Genomic DNA, 17627 nt, shown 5'->3' with positions numbered 1-17627 from the left:
GGGCAAGCTATAGCAGAAATTCTTTCTGTTTTAGACTCTAGATACACATGGGATACTCTATTCCGAGTTTGGTTCGATTTGAACGACTCCTTGACCCGATGAAATTTCTATATTTTTGAAAATAGAATAAGCGAATAAATCGATATTTCCGATTGAAATAAGAACTTTTTTCCTAGGCAAGCTATACCGAAAATTCCTTTTGATTTACACTCTAAATACCCAGGGGATACTCTATACCGAGTTTGGTTCGATTTGAACAACTCCTTGACCCGACGAAATTTCTATATTTTTGAAAATAGAATAAGCGAATAAATCGATATTTCCGATTCAAATACGAACTTTTTTCTAGGAAAGTTACGCGGACCACTCTTTTCGCATTACAACCTAAATAGTACTGGTAGTCTGGGATATCAATTTATTTCACTTTGAACAACTCCTTGACCCGATAAAATTTCTATATTTTTGAAAATAGAATAAGCGAATAAGTCGATAATTCCGATTGAAATACGAAATTTTTTTCTAGGAAAGTTAGGCGGACAATTCTTTTCGCATTACAACCTTAATAGTACTGGTAGTCTGGGATATCAATTTATTTCACTTTGAACAACTCCTTGACCCGATAAAAATTAACTATTTTTTAAAATTATTTAAAATTAATTATTCGAATTAATCGGAAATTAACGTACGAAAAACTAACTTTTTTCCTGGGCAAGCTATAGCAGAAATTCTTTCTGTTTTAGACTCTAGATACACATGGGATACTCTATACCGAGTTTGGTTCGATTTGAACGACTCCTTGACCCGATGAAATTTCTATATTTTTGAAAATAGAATAAGCGAATAAATCGATATTTCCGATTGAAATAAGAACTTTTTTCCTAGGCAAGCTATACCGAAAATTCCTTTTGATTTACACTCTAAATACCCAGGGGATACTCTATACCGAGTTTGGTTCGATTTGAACAACTCCTTGACCCGACGAAATTTCTATATTTTTGAAAATAGAATAAGCGAATAAATCGATATTTCCGATTCAAATACGAACTTTTTTCCTAGGCAAGCTATACCGAAAATTCTTTTTGTTTTACAGTCTACATACCCAGGGGATACTCCATACCGAGTTTGGTTCGATTTGAACAACTCCTTGACCCGATCAAAAAGACCAATTTTTAAAATTCAATAATCTCAAGTTATTCGAAATAATTGCACATTCCCGTATGAAAAACTAACTTTTTTCCTAGGCTAGCTATAGCAAAAATTCTTTTTGTTTTAGACTCTACATACAATGGGAATACTCCATACCGAGTTTGGTTCGATTTAAACGACTCCTTGACCCGATGAAATTTCTATATTTTTGAAAATAGAATAAGCGAAAAAGTCGAGATTTCCAATTGAAATACGAACTTTTTTCCTAGGCAAGCTATTACAAAAATTCTTTCTGTTTTAGACTCTACAAACACTGGGGATACTCCATGCCGAGTTTGGTTCGATTTGAACAACTCCTTGACGCGATCAAAAAGACCAATTTTTAAAATTCAATAATCTCAAGTTATTCGAAATAATTGCACATTTCCGTATGAAAAACTAACTTTTTTCCTAGGCTAGCTATAGCAAAAATTCTTTTTGTTTTAGACTCTACATACAATGGGAATACTCCATACCGAGTTTGGTTCGATTTAAACGACTCCTTGACCCGATGAAATTTCTATATTTTTGAAAATAGAATAAGCGAAAAAGTCGAGATTTCCAATTGAAATACGAACTTTTTTCCTAGGCAAGCTATTACAAAAATTCTTTCTGTTTTAGACTCTACAAACACTGGGGATACTCCATGCCGAGTTTGGTTCGATTTGAACAACTCCTTGACCCGACGAAATTTCTATATTTTTGAAAATAGAATAAGCGAATAAATCGATATTTCCGATTGAAAAACGAACTTTTTTTCTAGGAAAGCTAAGCCGGCCATTCTTTTTGTATTACAACCTAAATGATACTGGTAGTCTGGGATATCAATTTGGTTCACTTTGAACAACTCCTTGACCCGATAAAAATTAACTATTTTTTAAAATTGATTAAAATTAATTATTCGAATTAATCGGAAATTAACGTACGAAAAACTAACTTCCTTCCTATACAAGCTATACCAAAAAGTCTTTTTGTTTTATGGTCCAATTAGACAGGGAATTCTCCATGCTGAGTTTGGTTCGATTTGAACAACTCCTTGACCCGTTCAAAAAGACCTATTTTTGAAAAAAAATATTCGAAATAATAGCAAATTTCCGTATCAAAAGATAACTTTTTTCCTAGGCGAGCAATACCAAAAATTCTTTCTGTTTTACACTCTACAAACCCAGGGGATACTTCATACCGAGTTTGGTTCGATTTGAATAACTCCTTGACCCGATGAAATTTCTATATTTTTGAAAATAGAATAAGCGAAAAAGTCGAGATTTCCGATTGATACGAACTTTTTTTTCTAGGACAGTTAGACGGACCATTCTTTTTGCATTACAACCTAAATAGTACTGGTAGTCTGGGATATTAATTTAGTTCACTTTGAACAACTCCTTGACCCGATAAAATTTCTCTATTTTTGAAAATAGAATAAGCGAAAAAGTCGAGATTTCCGATTGAAATATGAACTTTTTTCCTAGGTAAGCTATTACAAAAATACTTTCTGTTTTAGACTCTACATACACTGGGGATACTCCATGCCGAGTTTGGTTTGATTTGAATAACTCCTTGACCCGATGAAATTTCTATATTTTTGAAAATAGAATAAGCGAAAAAGTCGAGATTTCCGATTGAAATACGAACTTTTTTCCTAGGTAAGCTATTACAAAAATACTTTCTGTTTTAGACTCTACATACACTGGGGATACTCCATGCCGAGTTTGGTTCGATTTGAATAACTCCTTGACCCGACGAAATTTCTATATTTTTGAAAATAGAATAAGCGAATAATAAGCGAATAAGTCGATATTTCCGATTGAAATACGAACTTTTTTCCTAGGCAAGCTATACCGAAAACTCTTTCTGTTTTAGACTCTAGATACACAGGGGATACTCCATACTGAGTTTGGTTCGATTTGAATGACTCCTTGACCCGATGAAATTTCTATATTTTTGAAAATAGAATAAGCGAAAAAGTCGAGATTTCCGATTGACATACGAACTTTTTTCCTAGGCAAGCTATTACAAAAATTCTTTCTGTTTTAGACTCTACAAACACTGGGGATACTCCATGCCGAGTTTGGTTCGATTTGAACAACTCCTTGACCCGACGAAATTTCTATATTTTTGAAAATAGAATAAGCGAATAATAAGCGAATAAGTCGAGATTTCCGATTGAAATACGAACTTTTTTCCTAGGCAAGCTATTACAAAAATTCTTTCTGTTTTAGACTCTACATACACTGGGGATACTCCATACCGAGTTTGGTTCGATTTGAATAACTCCTTGACCCGATGAAATTTCTATATTTTTGAAAATAGAATAAGCGAAAAAGTCGAGATTTCCGATTGAGATACGAACTTTTTTTCTAGGACAGTTAGACGGACCATTCTTTTTGCATTACAACCTAAATAGTACTGGTAGTCTGGGATATCAATTTAGTTCACTTTGAACAATTCCTTGACCCGATAAAATTTCTCTATTTTTGAAAAAAAATATTCGAAATAATAGCAAATTTCCGTATCAAATACTAACTTTTTTCCTAGGCAAGCTATACCAAAAATTTTTTCAGTTTTACACTCTACGTACCCTGGGGATACTCCATACCGAGTTTGGTTCGATTTGAACGACTCCTTGACCCGATGAAATTTCTATATTTTTGAAAATAGAATAAGCGAAAAAGTCGAGATTTCCGATTGAGATACGAACTTTTTTTCTAGGAACGTTAGGCTGACCATTCTTTTTGCATTACAACCTAAACGTTTTTGGTAGTCTGGGATATCAATTTGGTTCACTTTGAACAACTCCTTGACCCGATAAAAATAAGATATTTTTTAAAATTATTTAAAATTAATTATTCGAATTAATCGGAAATTAACGTACGAAAAACTAACTTTTTTCCTAGGCAAGCTATACCAAAAATTTTTTCAGTTTTACATTCTACATACCCTGGGGATACTCCATACCGAGTTTGGTTCGATTTGAACGACTCCTTGACCCGATGAAATTTCTATATTTTTGAAAATAGAATAAGCGAAAAAGTCGAGATTTCCGATTGAGATACGAACTTTTTTTCTAGGACAGTTAGACGGACCATTCTTTTTGCATTACAACCTAAATAGTACTGGTAGTCTGGGATATCATTTTGGTTCACTTTGAACAACTCCTTGATCCGATAAAATTTCTCTATTTTTGAAAATAGAATAAGCGAATAAATCGATATTTCCGATTGAAAAACGAACTTTTTTTCTAGGACAGTTAGACGGACCATTCTTTTTGCATTACAACCTAAATAGTACTGGTAGTCTGGGATATCAATTTAGTTCACTTTGAACAATTCCTTGACCCGATAAAATTTCTCTATTTTTGAAAAAAAATATTCGAAATAATAGCAAATTTCCGTATCAAATACTAACTTTTTTCCTAGGCAAGCTATACCAAAAATTTTTTCAGTTTTACACTCTACATACCCTGGGGATACTCCATACCGAGTTTGGTTCGATTTGAACAACTCCTTGACCCGACGAAATTTCTATATTTTTGAAAATAGAATAAGCGAATAATAAGCGAATAAGTCGAGATTTCCGATTGAAATACGAACTTTTTTCCTAGGCAAGCTATACCAAAAATTTTTTCAGTTTTACACTCTACATACCCTGGGGATACTCCATACCGAGTTTGGTTCGATTTGAACAACTCCTTGACCCGATCAAAAAGACCTATTTTTGAAAAAAAATATTCGAAATAATAGCAAATTTCCGTATCAAAAGCTAACTTTTTTCCTAGGCAAGCTATACCAAAAATTCTTTCTGTTTTAGACTCTAGATACACAGGGGATACTCCATACCGAGTTTGGTTCGATTTGAACAACTCCTTGACCCGATCAAAAAGACCTATTTTTGAAAAAAAATATTCGAAATAATAGCAAATTTCCGTATCAAAAGCTAACTTTTTTCCTAGGCAAGCTATACCAAAAATTCTTTCTGTTTTAGACTCTAGATACACAGGGGATACTCCATACCGAGTTTGGTTCGATTTGAATAACTCCTTGACCCGATCAAAAAGACCTATTTTTGAAAAAAAATATTCGAAATAATAGCAAATTTCCGTATCAAAAGCTAATGGAATGTTTTCAACGATTCTGTTGGTAATCTAGGGTTTCCCCTGCAGAATCCTCAAAAACAAACCATGCAAAAGTTAATAGAAGCAGTACAAATAAATGATAAAGAAAAAAAGCTCTCAGACGGGACAATTCTGAATTCAGATTAGCTAAATCATAAGCATCAAATAAACAATTTCTCAATATGTAAGAAAAAACTACAAGGCAAACACTAAAACAACACTGCTATAACAATTACTCTACTAGCACAACACCATTTGAAAATAAGCAATCAAAAACGTCATCCGCAAATCGACTTTCGTTTATTGGGGACCATCGTTTACCCCAACTGGAAAATTGCCTAGGCACTTCTTTTTTCGCAGGTATTCTTTTTTTTGGTACAGCTACAACCTTCTTCTTGGTATGAAAACCGAGACATCTGATCCTGCCAACTTTTTCAATGATCATTTCGCCATATTTTTCTCTCTTTTTCTCGATAACACTCCTGGCACGTTTGCAGTCTCCACTGCCAAAAAAATTGACCCAGCCATTGTAACGCCATTGTTTTTTTTCGACTGTTTTCTGATTTGGTCTTAATTTGCCCAACTTGATCGATTTCGCATTCTTAAATATCTTCCAGACTTTCTCTAGTACTTGCCCAGGTTCGCACTTAGCTTGGAAATTGACGAACCTTATAGAGGTTGCGAGATCTAAATCAACTTGAGGTCTTGTCCTATATAATTCCTTGTCTTTTTTAAAACCTTCGAAACATTTAACTCTTATCTCCTTTCTGCGTCCTCCTGGACTCAAGAACTCATTAACATTAACTCCCTGTCCAGGTACATGATCGTCAAAATACCTTGTCTGCATCTCACTTGATCTAAAATACTCAGTTCCTGCTATTAAAATGACCTTGGGCACGCCCGACACTCTGATCTGCGCTCTACAGCAGCGCGCGCAGCTATTCTGCGACGTGCAACACTCGTACGGTACGACACGTAGCACGGGCGGGGGTATTCTGGTGTAGCTGCCGGGTTTGGGGGGGGGGCTGGGTGGGGGGGGGGCTCTGACACTTTCTCATTGCTTTCACTAATCTACTATCACCATTTGAATGTTTCCGATACATTTCATTTCATATGCACCTCTTTGCAGGTTAATTATAATGGTCTAGCCGGACAGCGCTTCATAGCACTCCTCCTGCTGTCAGATGACATGCTCAGATTGTATAGCAATGGTCATTTGGCAATGCGGCAGCTCATTCGAATATTTCACATTGCCAACACATATAACTTACCTGTTGAGAGGCGAAATACAACTTGCATTCAAATTTCATATTTCAAAAGCTGTTACTAAACGGAATTAACGAAAATGAAATTATTTCAATTTCGTTAGAACCAGCGACAAGTGGGGGGATGGGGAGTTTGTCGGGCACGGGAGTAACGAGGGGGCTAGATCTTCAAAACGCCATATCTTCAAGACTACTGAACCAATTCTTAAAAATGAAGGTGTTTTGGAATCAGGAAGAAAAGGGCTATCATCTGAAGCATAAAAAAGTTCCGAAAAACAGTTTTTAAATTTTGACGATTTTTAGCTCCAGACACCGGAATTCGGCCAAACTGACACCCCTTAGAAAAAGTTAAAAATTTAACTACAAACTAAAACAAAAGTACCCAATATATATATATATATATATATATATATATATATATATATATATATATATATATATATATATATTCGGAAAGAGCGTAAAAAAATGCAAGAAAATGAGCTATAGTGCGTTTCCCAATTCGTTCGTACTAAAAAGTTATTAAACATTGAAACTTTAAAAATGACAAAAATTTCGTAAATTTTGCAACTATTACTAGCACTACAGAGGCTTATTACAACGCCAACGTTGAATGAACTACAAAGATTTTTTGGGGTTGTAAGACCCGTTAAATAAGCTAAATTTTAGTCATAAGAACTTTGCAAAATATTGTCTAAAGAAAAAAATATTAGTGAAAGATTCTTGAAAAAGAGGTAAAATTCTTTGTCGAAAGTTACTCTTTTACAAAATTTCTGTTTTGAACTACCTTAAAGTGAAGAAATATATTCATAATTAGAAAGAGCGTAAAAAATGCAAGAAAATGAGCTATAGTACGTTTCTCAATTCATTCGTACTAAAAAGTTATTAAACAACGAATCTTTAATAATGACCAAAATTTCGTAAATTTTGCAACTATTACTAGCACTACAGAGGCTTATTACAGCACCAACGTTGAATGAAATACAAAGATTTTCCTTTAGATTGTAATACACGTTAAATAAGCTAAATTTTAGTCATATGAACTTTGCAAAATATTGTCTAAAGAAAAAAATATTAGTAAAAGATTCTTGAAAAAAAGATAAAATTCTTTGTCGAAAGTTACTCTTTTACAAAATTACCGTTTTGAACTACCTTAAAGTGAAGAAATATATTCATAATTAGAAAGAGCGTAAAAAATGCAAGAAAATGAGCTATTGTACGTTTCCCAATTCGTTCGTACTAAAAAGTTATTAAGCAACGAAACTTTAATAATGATAAAAATTTCGTAAATATTGCAACTATTACTAGCATTACAGAGGCTTATTACAGCGCCAACGTTGAATGAACTACAAAGATTTTCTCTTGGATTGTGAGACATAATAAATAAGCTAAATTTTAGTCTTAGAAACTTTGCAAAATATTGCATAAACAAAAAAAATGTTAGTGAAAAATTCTCGAAAAAAAAGGTAAATTTCTTTGTCGAAATTAATTCTTCTACTCAAACTTCACTAAAGTTAACATATATCTATATTTAACCAGAAACAACTCCAAAACTTCTAAAAAATGGACTTTATCACCCGAATGATTTCACCCTAACTAAAAAGTTATTAAACGAGAAAGATTAAGTGACCAAAAATTCGAAAACTTTGTAACTCTTAGTAGCACTACAGAGTCTTATTACCGTTCAAAAAAAACTACAAACGTTTTTTTGGTTTGTAAGAGCCAATAAAAATGCTAAAATTTAGTCTGAAAAACTTTGCAAAACAATGCCTGAATAAACAAATATAAGATTCTTAATGATTTTCTTTTTTAAACCAAGATTTGTAAAAAACCGTGACTTTCTTTATTAAATTTAGCACTCGCCCGTTGAACTAAGTTGTTTTTAGTGCTGTCAAAAATTATTTTACGGCTCATTTACTAAAAATGTTGATAATTTATTATACTCGCTAATTTAATTTTCACTCCTTGACGATTCAGTAACATAATGAAGAACAAATCCTTTTTAATGATTGTTTTATGTATATTTTTTTGTACCAAGGCCTGTTTTGACATTTTTTATATCAGAATACGACGTCTGTAATGTTTTTTAAATGATTTTTTCATGTAAATTGGTTTCAGTTGACCGAATAAGATCCGGCACATCACTCTTTTAAAAGGAAAGCAAAAATCAGAAATGATAATTTGCAGATTTTTCTTAGTCTTTCGTTTTAATATCCAATAGTCGTCTCGATTTGTGAAATCATTCTTCAGCTCTTTCCCGTGAACCAAAAATAAGGTAACTAGAAGTGGTTTCCTAGAAAATTGTTTACAGTGGCGATTGTTCCAGGAGAGCTAATGATACTCAAGATGCAAAAAAATTGAAAATCATCAGAAAAAGATTTGCTGATTTTCTTAAAAAGTTTTTTCACAAGAGCATTTCTATTGATGAAGTAAAAACAAAAAAGTCAATGTGAGAAAGGACCTTTTAACCCGCTTGATCAGAAGGAAACTATAAACTTGAAAAAAAATACTTTGCAAAAAAATAAACAATTTTTTTTTTATTGTTTTATACTTATTTTCCCAGTTTTTTAATCTAAGACTACCCACAGACCGTCAATTTTTGTTCCACTTTTTGTTGTTATAGACTCCCACTATCTTTGATTTGTTTTTGAATTTTGATGAAGAAGTAAGTCATGTGAAATTGAACTTTGAAATAAATTGAACTTTGAAAAAAAGAAACTCTATTTAAGAAGTTCAATTTTTTTGAACAGCCTAGGGTTTTAACAACAAGGATAAAGCTTTCTTAGTAATTTTTTTTGATTTTTTGTTTTTGCTGTTCTTTTTGTATTCATCTGACATATAATGAATTTTTAAAAACTTCCTATGTGGTTCCACATATATTTTGTTAATGTGGCGAGTTGATATGTATAGGTTCAAATCAATTGGAGGATTGCTATTTTGAAAACAAAAACGTATGTTTGATCTTTGCCTCTTTTCTGTTCTTCGTCGACCTGTTACTACATCTCATTACTGAAAGTTCTCGTATCTTATCTAGTGAGAAACAGGTTAATTTGTTGAAATCACGTTTTAGCTGATTCCTTTTTCACTTTGTTAATTAGAGTTGTATTAGACACCAACTTTTATGTCGCAGTTATTGTTTTCTGTTATACGGTTTTATTGTTTGTGATGTCTTTTACTTTCATTAATGGAAAGTCTCATCGGCCAAGAAGTCCAGCATATTTGTTCACTTAATCCAGCATTATTTTTCACATTGTTTTGTGGAATTTTGAAAATTTTCCATCTCTTCCTCATTTGGTAGACAATTAAATAAAATCGTGGATGAGTGGGGTCGGATCATTGTGTAGGAGCGTATATGACTGAGCATCCCTGTCTATTTTAAGAATCCACTAAACCAAAATTTAGCATTCCAGGCATTTTGTTCATCTTCAGTATGGACATACTCTCTTCGGTACTTTAACCTGGGTTATATACGGACTCGTTTATTGGTAAAATTTATTTTTATCATTGATTTATTTTATTTTTTTATTTATTGTCAATTTTGTGCAATTATTTCGTTATTGAAGGTCTGCAGAGATCATCCATGCATATGGTCTGGGACAATATTTCGAGCGCACTTTAGTCTGGACAATGGTCTGGAACTCGTCTGGGCAATGGTCTGGAACTTGTCTGGGCAATGGTCTGGAACTTGTCTGATCAGGGGTCACTTCGGTCTGGAACTCGTCTGATCAGAGGCGACTTCGAGCGCACTTCGAGCGCACAACGATCTTCGAGCGCACACTCGTCTGATCAGAGGTCACTTCGGTCTGGGACGGTCTGATCAGAGGTCACACTTGTCTGGGACGGTCTGATCAGAGGCGATTTCGAGCGCGACCTCAACCTGGGTAATATTTGTCTGGAAGAGGTCAAAGTGTGGAGATATTTGTGCGAAATATGATTTTGCTAAGCTCCGCTGTCTGTCTGGTACTCATAAATCTTTTTTCGAAGGTTGCTGAGACAAGTTTTGATGTCAGTTCAGCATTTTTTATTCAAATATTGAGGAAATCGTCGTGGGAACGCATGACCTTTTGTGCAGCATTATTCCACGATTTATTTTTTGCTCTGAGATCAACTGTGGTCAATATTTTCTCTTACTTGTGGGAAGAAGATACTCATAATATGCAATGCGTGCAATAGTCCGTTGCTGCATTGAACTTTTTCTCTGCTTTAGGTCACTGGTTTCAGCATTTATCGAGAACTAGGCAACGGTTCGAGATGTCGAGCCAGAATATTGTAGTGACTACAGAGTCTCGTAACATTGCGCAAAAAATGCGAAACTTACGAGATACAAAATTACAAGTTATGTTGGAATTCATTTTTGCAGCTCTGTACTCTAAGTTCTTTTGGAATTTTAATATTTGCAGGTACCTGTTTTAGTCGTTGTTCAGTTTCATTTGTTGGCTTGTATCTTGTCGCTGTTCCCCGCTGGTCCCAGAATTCTTGTTTGGTGTCTATCTCCTGGGCCGTTAACTAGTTGAGAGTGCAATTTTTTATATGCCAAAGTATTTTTGGCAACAATCAGTTGACAGACTCTTTGTTCGTAACCTGTCTTGTAAGTGATTAATATTGTAACATTTTCTGAAGTATTTTGCCATTCTAAACTGATCAGCACACATTTTTTCTATTAATGGTTCTGGTTATGCTAATAAAAATTATAATTTGTTTTCAGAACGGATAAACAAAAACAACTAAACGTTATTTAGACATCTTCTGAACACCAGAAGGCAGTGTTACCGCGTCGTGTTGTGCCTCATGAAGCAGACAATTCGCCGTCTTTTTACTTCCATTTTATTGGGTTCAAAAAAATATGAACTCAAAACCCAGTGGAAAATCAGAATGCCTATTTTTCAGTTTTCACGGAACCGACGAGCAAAATCTTTACAACTTATTGTCGACAGTTTTTTCATTTCTTCAGTAATTTAAGTTAGAAATTTTGGTATTTTTCCGAACAGTTTTTGTCTTGTCGAAATGATCTTACTGTTAACTGATCCTTCATATAAAAAATTTGAAGTTTTTTGCATATCTTCTCTGTTTTAATTTATGTTCTCAATTGTTCAATCTAGTTCGATTCACGGCACACATTTATCGCCTTTTTTCCCTGATTAATTTTAAAAACTGATATAAGTGTAACTCCAACAATTAATGACTGTATTACGAGTACACTTTTTTTCGAAAACAATCATTGGTGTAATACAGTTATTCATCTTTACTAACATAATCCCTATACATTGAACAGAGCACTTGCGAAAAATTGTCAGGATTCAAATTGCCATTACATTTATGGTTTATTTTTTCTGCGACAGAAGTGAAAAATTGGCTGAACTCTTGACAATACTCGGCTGACGTTTTTGGTGCCAATCCAGAATCTTTCCTATTGAGATTCTTTTTTTCCAGCGATTAGTGTCTGAAAGTGTTACCGTTTCTTTTTGTCGACATGTTTTCGCTGCCTTTTGAAAGCGCAAAGACGTTCCCATTCTCCTATTTCTTTTTTTTTTGTGTTCTTTAAAAGACATGCCAAGTCTCCCAACTCTAATTTTTTGTGTTTTTTTGATATGATTATCAATCCAATTTTTGTTTTGGCATGTTTTTAGTTTTTTCTGAGATCATTCTTTGGACTAATGACTGGATATTCAAGTGAAGTTGTTCAAAAGATGAGTGTACATCCTTTTCTTGTTAAAGGTTGTTGGAATTTCGCTGCTTAGTAAACGTTAAAAGGTTCAGTTGTTTTTTGAAATTTTTCAGTAATTGCATTACTTTTACATGTGTGTTCCGGTTGCAGTTTTTGGTAATGTTAGAATATACTGTTCAGTAATTGAGGTCTATAAAAGCTCTGTGTGAAGTTTTTCGCTACAGTAGACGACATAAATGTTTGACCTACGATGCTCAGTTTATCACATTGGTTTGTTTGAGATCAAGCGGTTGAAACCAAAAACAATTAAAGAGTACTTAGAGATCTGTTTTCTGCTAGTTTCTCTGCTGTGATCAATGTTAAGTTCGTTACATAGAATATTTATGTCATTCGGTTGTAAGTAGATATCCTTCAATGGTTTTCCAGAGGAATCACGGAATCATTTACCTGAGAATTAGTTTCATCTAAATAGCTGTTAAATAGGTAAACAGCGCCAAGACTTTAGCTGTTAAAAATTGTGTTTTCTTAGTTTGTGTTTTTTTTGCAGTGGCGTTCCTAGTTATTTCCGAGACAATAACAACACGAGTCTTTTCTGTTGACGCATGTTTAGCGTTTGCCATATCCCTCAATTGCGGATAGCTGATTTGTATGACTGTCCTATAATCATGTTTCAGTGAGACATAAAACTGGTGGCTCAATTTCTATGATTTTTATAGGACTTGTAGTTTATGCATATTTTTCCTTAGGGACGTTGTTTTGAAGAAGTGATCGATGCGTTGAAAGCAGCAATGTTGTTGAGAAAAATGTGGCGGTTGGTTTTCCCCCTATTTATTGTTTTCTTTCTGCTGTGTCCATTACTGTACAGTTGATAAAGCACTAAACAATATGCCAGTTTTGATGTGGAGTCTATCTTTGTACAAGAAGAGCATTTATTGGTCAACTTTTTCCAGGAAAACTCAGTATTCAGTTTTCAGTTCGGATTTTGCAGAAGATTTATCTGAAACTGATGAAAAGAAGTGGTTGAACTGTAGTTGGACAGTGCGGATTTCGCAAAGCCAAAGAATGATTGTTGGTATTCTCAGGCATGATTGGAGGAGAATGTCGTGTTGTTGCCTTTCGACAAAACGGAAAGAAAGGAACATTATGCGGAGGAAAGGAAAATCTTTTTTTTTGATACATTGAAAAAATTTTTTAGTGAACGATCGAGTGCAAATCGCAAAAGGTTTTGAAACAGGAAGCGCCAATTGGCGTTTATTACTGGAAGACTTACATTTGCTAGCATTCAGATCATTACAAAGATCACTCATATAATTGATACGGTGATAACCGATCGTGTTGTTAGAATTCGATGCCAAAACAGAAACGTTGACGTTATGGAATCATTTTTCAGTTCAGCATCAATTTTTTGCAGGTGCTCAGTAATATAAATGTCTCAATTTTTTTGTTTTTCTTTAACAATTTGCGTGACTAGTATACATTATTTGTCCAAACAAACGAAATTATTAATAACTGATGGCAAATCTTAATCGGTTCTAGTCCCATAACATGACATGTTTTTAATTTCGTTTCGCGTTATCGGATTCCAAGATACGCTTCAAGTGATTGAAGACAAATGTCCAACGCCTCTTTTGACTTTATCGCATTTGAGCACGAATTTGATCTTGCAAGATGTTTTGCTCAGATTCAGGTTTTTTTATCCTGGTTTTACAGCTAGATAATTGTGCGCTTCATTTCATCTAGAGGCTTATATAGTCCTTTAACAATTCTTGTAACGAATTTTTCCGGACAATCGTTTTTTTCCAGCTTTTCGGCGTTTTTGTTAGCCTCCATTTCTGAGTGTTATTTGACAGTAGAAATTGGAGAAAAATTGAAATAATCGTTACTGAATAAATCGGATTTTGAATGTTTATTACTGAGCTTTTGATTTTGATTGTTTTTGTGTAGGTGGTACTCACGAATATTACCAATTCGTCCTCTCTAGAAAATACTTCCACTTGCTCATTGACAATAATAATAACAAAAAAAATCGAAAAAACAACGTAATCAATTAATTGTCAAAAAGTTTACAAATTTGAACTAACTCGAAATGATTCGCTATAATTTTGAAACGTTCTCCGACTTCAATGTTAGAGTTTCCCTTCAAACTTGATTAATTTTGAGCTACTGCTCTTTTTCAGTGAGTACCGTAATTTGAAAATATATCTACTCAGATATTAGGTGAATATGAGATATGACCAGTTTTTAAAAATTCTAATAAGGAATTTGTAATTAGGTTTTCAAACATAAAATATTTAACTGAATTACGCTGTTTATTTGCGCTGATAACACAATGCACAGGAGCGTCGATTAACAATTTTCTTGATTTTGCACAAGTTTTTGTATCAATTTTTGTGCCGACGTGGGAACTTATTCATGTCTCCTACTGAAAATTAGTGGATTTGGTTTCATGCAGCTCAATATTCCCTCATACAGAGCTGGAGTCAAGAACGCTCCAGTATGTTAAAATACAAAAGTAAACCAACCCCTAGCTCACTCAACGTTCATTGCGGGCTCGCTCTTAGCTTTTGCCTACCTTGTCAAAATAATTACAATCAAAATCAGGGAAAGACGCCGATTCCTGGGAAGTTGAAATCAAAGTCAAAAAGGAAAACTGCGAAATTTGTTCTACCGCCAATTTGTAGTGATGAAAGTAGTAACAGCGGAGACCTGAAACACAAGCACTATATAACAACACAATGCGAAGGAATACCTTGCGTCAAATTAAACAGTAAGGTGTTCACAGACACAGATAGGGATCTTTTCCGTCGTTACCCAAGCCCCCCCCCCCGCCGCCCCAGGCCACAATACGTTTTGCACCCCGCAATTATAGAACACATGATATGGCATAACAAATGTTATATTGGACATTGCTAGACATGTATTATACTTGTGCTCATTGGGGTGCAGTTCAAAAAATTATGCACCCATTAAACTGCGTGGAGGGGGAGGGGCGAAAAGGAAAAGATCCAATGATAGAAATTGTTAGAACTGCCTCTACAGTTTTTCTTTTTATCAGTTTCTTGGTAAAGTGTAGTACCTATTCTGTTTTTCAATCATTGTTATGACCTTGCCAGTTCCATAGAACAATTTGCGGCAGTACATTTTTTTTCAGCTATGGGATGAAACTCAAAGGATCCGGCGTTGCTTTTTTTACGGTGCGAGGGAGATAATTATCGATGAACTGTTATTGTTTAAATCCTATTAATATAAGTTTGTCGATTGTTTGTCAAACTACAACTACAAAAGAATTAAAAAAAATAGATAGTTCTTCACATAGAAAACACTCTTTCGAAACTTTTTTAGAGCACTTCGTTAGATTTTTCGAAATTCTCAATTTGTCACCTCTAATTGTTTTTGTTATTGTTTCAGAAAACAACGCACTGCCACCAATCAAATATTCGGTAAGAGAATTCACTATTTTACATTATTTTGAGTGGTTATTTCTGACCTCAAAAGTCCGTGACATTTTCAAGGTCTTCAACGTTTATGAGATTCAAAAATGAAAGCGCATGTTCTAGGAAAAGTTATTAGCTAATTATATCGTCGCGGGATTCCGAGGAATCAGTTGATATGTCATCACATGCACAAAAATCGCCACAAGCATATCAATTCCAATTATTCCCGTTAATCGAATTATTCTTATTAGTGGTTCTCGGAGAATTTTTTCGAATGTGTATCGTTTCCGTTTTTTTTTAATTTTCTTGGGAGAAGGAATTTTTAATTGTAGTTTTCTTAAATTGGTTTATATTGTTCCTAGCAAACCCTTCGTGAAGAACCCAGCATTGACTGGAAGGGACAGGTACCAGTACCCGTGAGGTCACTGGATAAACATCGGTTTCTACCCAACCAGCACCTCTCGGTCGCCAACAGTGCCTGGAAATAATCATATACAATCACAGACCTAATTGGCTCATTGTCTTGGAAACTGTTTCCTTAACCCCTGCCTAGACCACTTCTTCCATTTATTTTAGCCGATTGTAATTGATGAGTTCGCTCGATACGAAGCGATCTCAGAGACATAGTTAACATATAAGACCTTCTGTGGTACTGGAACCGCTTTCACCCGCACGCTCAGTTGATATTGTCCAAAAAAATTAATTTAAAAGTCGGAAAGGGGGGTGGACACAAATTAGATATTAGATATTCCGTTAGCATTTGAAACAAGGGCGATTATAATTTTTCCTTCAGAGACACAGTTTTTTTTCAATGTTCATCAAGGCAGGAAACAGTATCTAACTTTTAAAGAATTCTGATCGTACGAAAACATGAAATGACCAGTTTCATTCCGTTATTAAAAAAGTGCCATAAGAACTAAATCTCTATACTGCCTATTAAAATAAATTGTGTCAAATTTGAGCTAATTGATAAGTCCCTAATGTTGGGCTGATAAAGTTAGCGTAAACCCCATTAACCTTACGTGCTCAATTGATTAATTTAAATGAAAAAATGATGTGCTCATATTACAGTATAATCATAATTTGCCACCATGTTGAAAAAGAGCCGCTTTCATGCATTCACACCACATAATACCTGCCTCCTAAAGCCACCAAAAAAACTGTATTAGACCTCTTCCATTACCCTTTGAGGGTTTATTTCATGCAAAGTAGCTCGCATAATTTTTTGCGATAAGCATTGTAAGAGTGTTGTCGGAATAATATACTGAGGCGGGATGTGTTACCTGAAAAGATTCATGTATGTACTTTTCGGATCTATTCTGCCCCCCCCCCCCCCAGCTTAGTGGGCATAAATCTTTTATGACCCTCAGACGCACATGCTATTTTCTTACATAGTAATTTGCTATATAACAACATAAATTGTAACTGGGGGTCATAAAAAACACGGGGGGGGGGGGGGGCGAAACAGAATAGATCCTACTTTTCATACAATAATGGAAGCTTTGTTTCAATATGGTTCAAAGTTAACACGCTAATAATGTTGCTCTGTACCTTGAGTGCATATTGTTTTGAATAAAACGCTTTATTTCACGATTTGACCTTTTTCTCAGAACCAAAAAGAAAATCGTCACGATGAACGGTTTTTCCAGAACTATTGTGTGATTGTCTTTTAGTGGGTGTAGTAAAAGTTCAAGCAATGAGAACGGAAGTGCTAGAAAATAAAGAAATAACTTTAAAAATAAATATTGGGCAAATAGTATATTACACTATGGTGCCAAAAAGCTGCGTAAACATCAAATTTGTTAAGAAAGCATTACAAGCATCAAGTATCGCAAAATTTTTAGTTCAAATTTATTTTCTAATAATGGGACATTAAACATTAGCTTTTTAACGTCTAAAAAATGGTTTTTATAGTAATTATGGTTTTTATAGTGATTAAAATTCGGCAATAAGTTTTTGATAGGATT

General features: G+C 34.2%; 1 protein-coding gene across 4 annotated transcripts in view; it reads left to right on the top strand.

The window, feature by feature from the left end:
• The window catches only part of LOC142352270 (uncharacterized), a 56182-nt gene extending 39829 nt beyond the window's left edge, over positions 1-16353 (top strand). For all 4 annotated transcript variants that reach the window (XM_075404760.1, XM_075404761.1, XM_075404759.1 and 1 more), the window contains exons 4-5: positions 15635-15666; positions 16023-16353. In XM_075404760.1, the coding sequence (XP_075260875.1) occupies positions 15635-15666; positions 16023-16148 (158 nt within the window). In that variant the 3' untranslated portion in view covers positions 16149-16353. The remainder of the gene's footprint in view (positions 1-15634; positions 15667-16022) is intronic.
• The last annotated feature ends 1274 nt before the right edge of the window (positions 16354-17627 follow it).

This window comes from Convolutriloba macropyga, chromosome 13 (assembly GCF_964194025.1).
Source record: "Convolutriloba macropyga chromosome 13, txConMacr16.3, whole genome shotgun sequence".
In the NCBI taxonomy this organism is placed as follows: domain Eukaryota; kingdom Metazoa; phylum Xenacoelomorpha; order Acoela; family Convolutidae; genus Convolutriloba; species Convolutriloba macropyga.
Note: the sequence above shows the minus strand (reverse complement) of the source record. Positions and strands in the feature narration are given on the sequence as shown.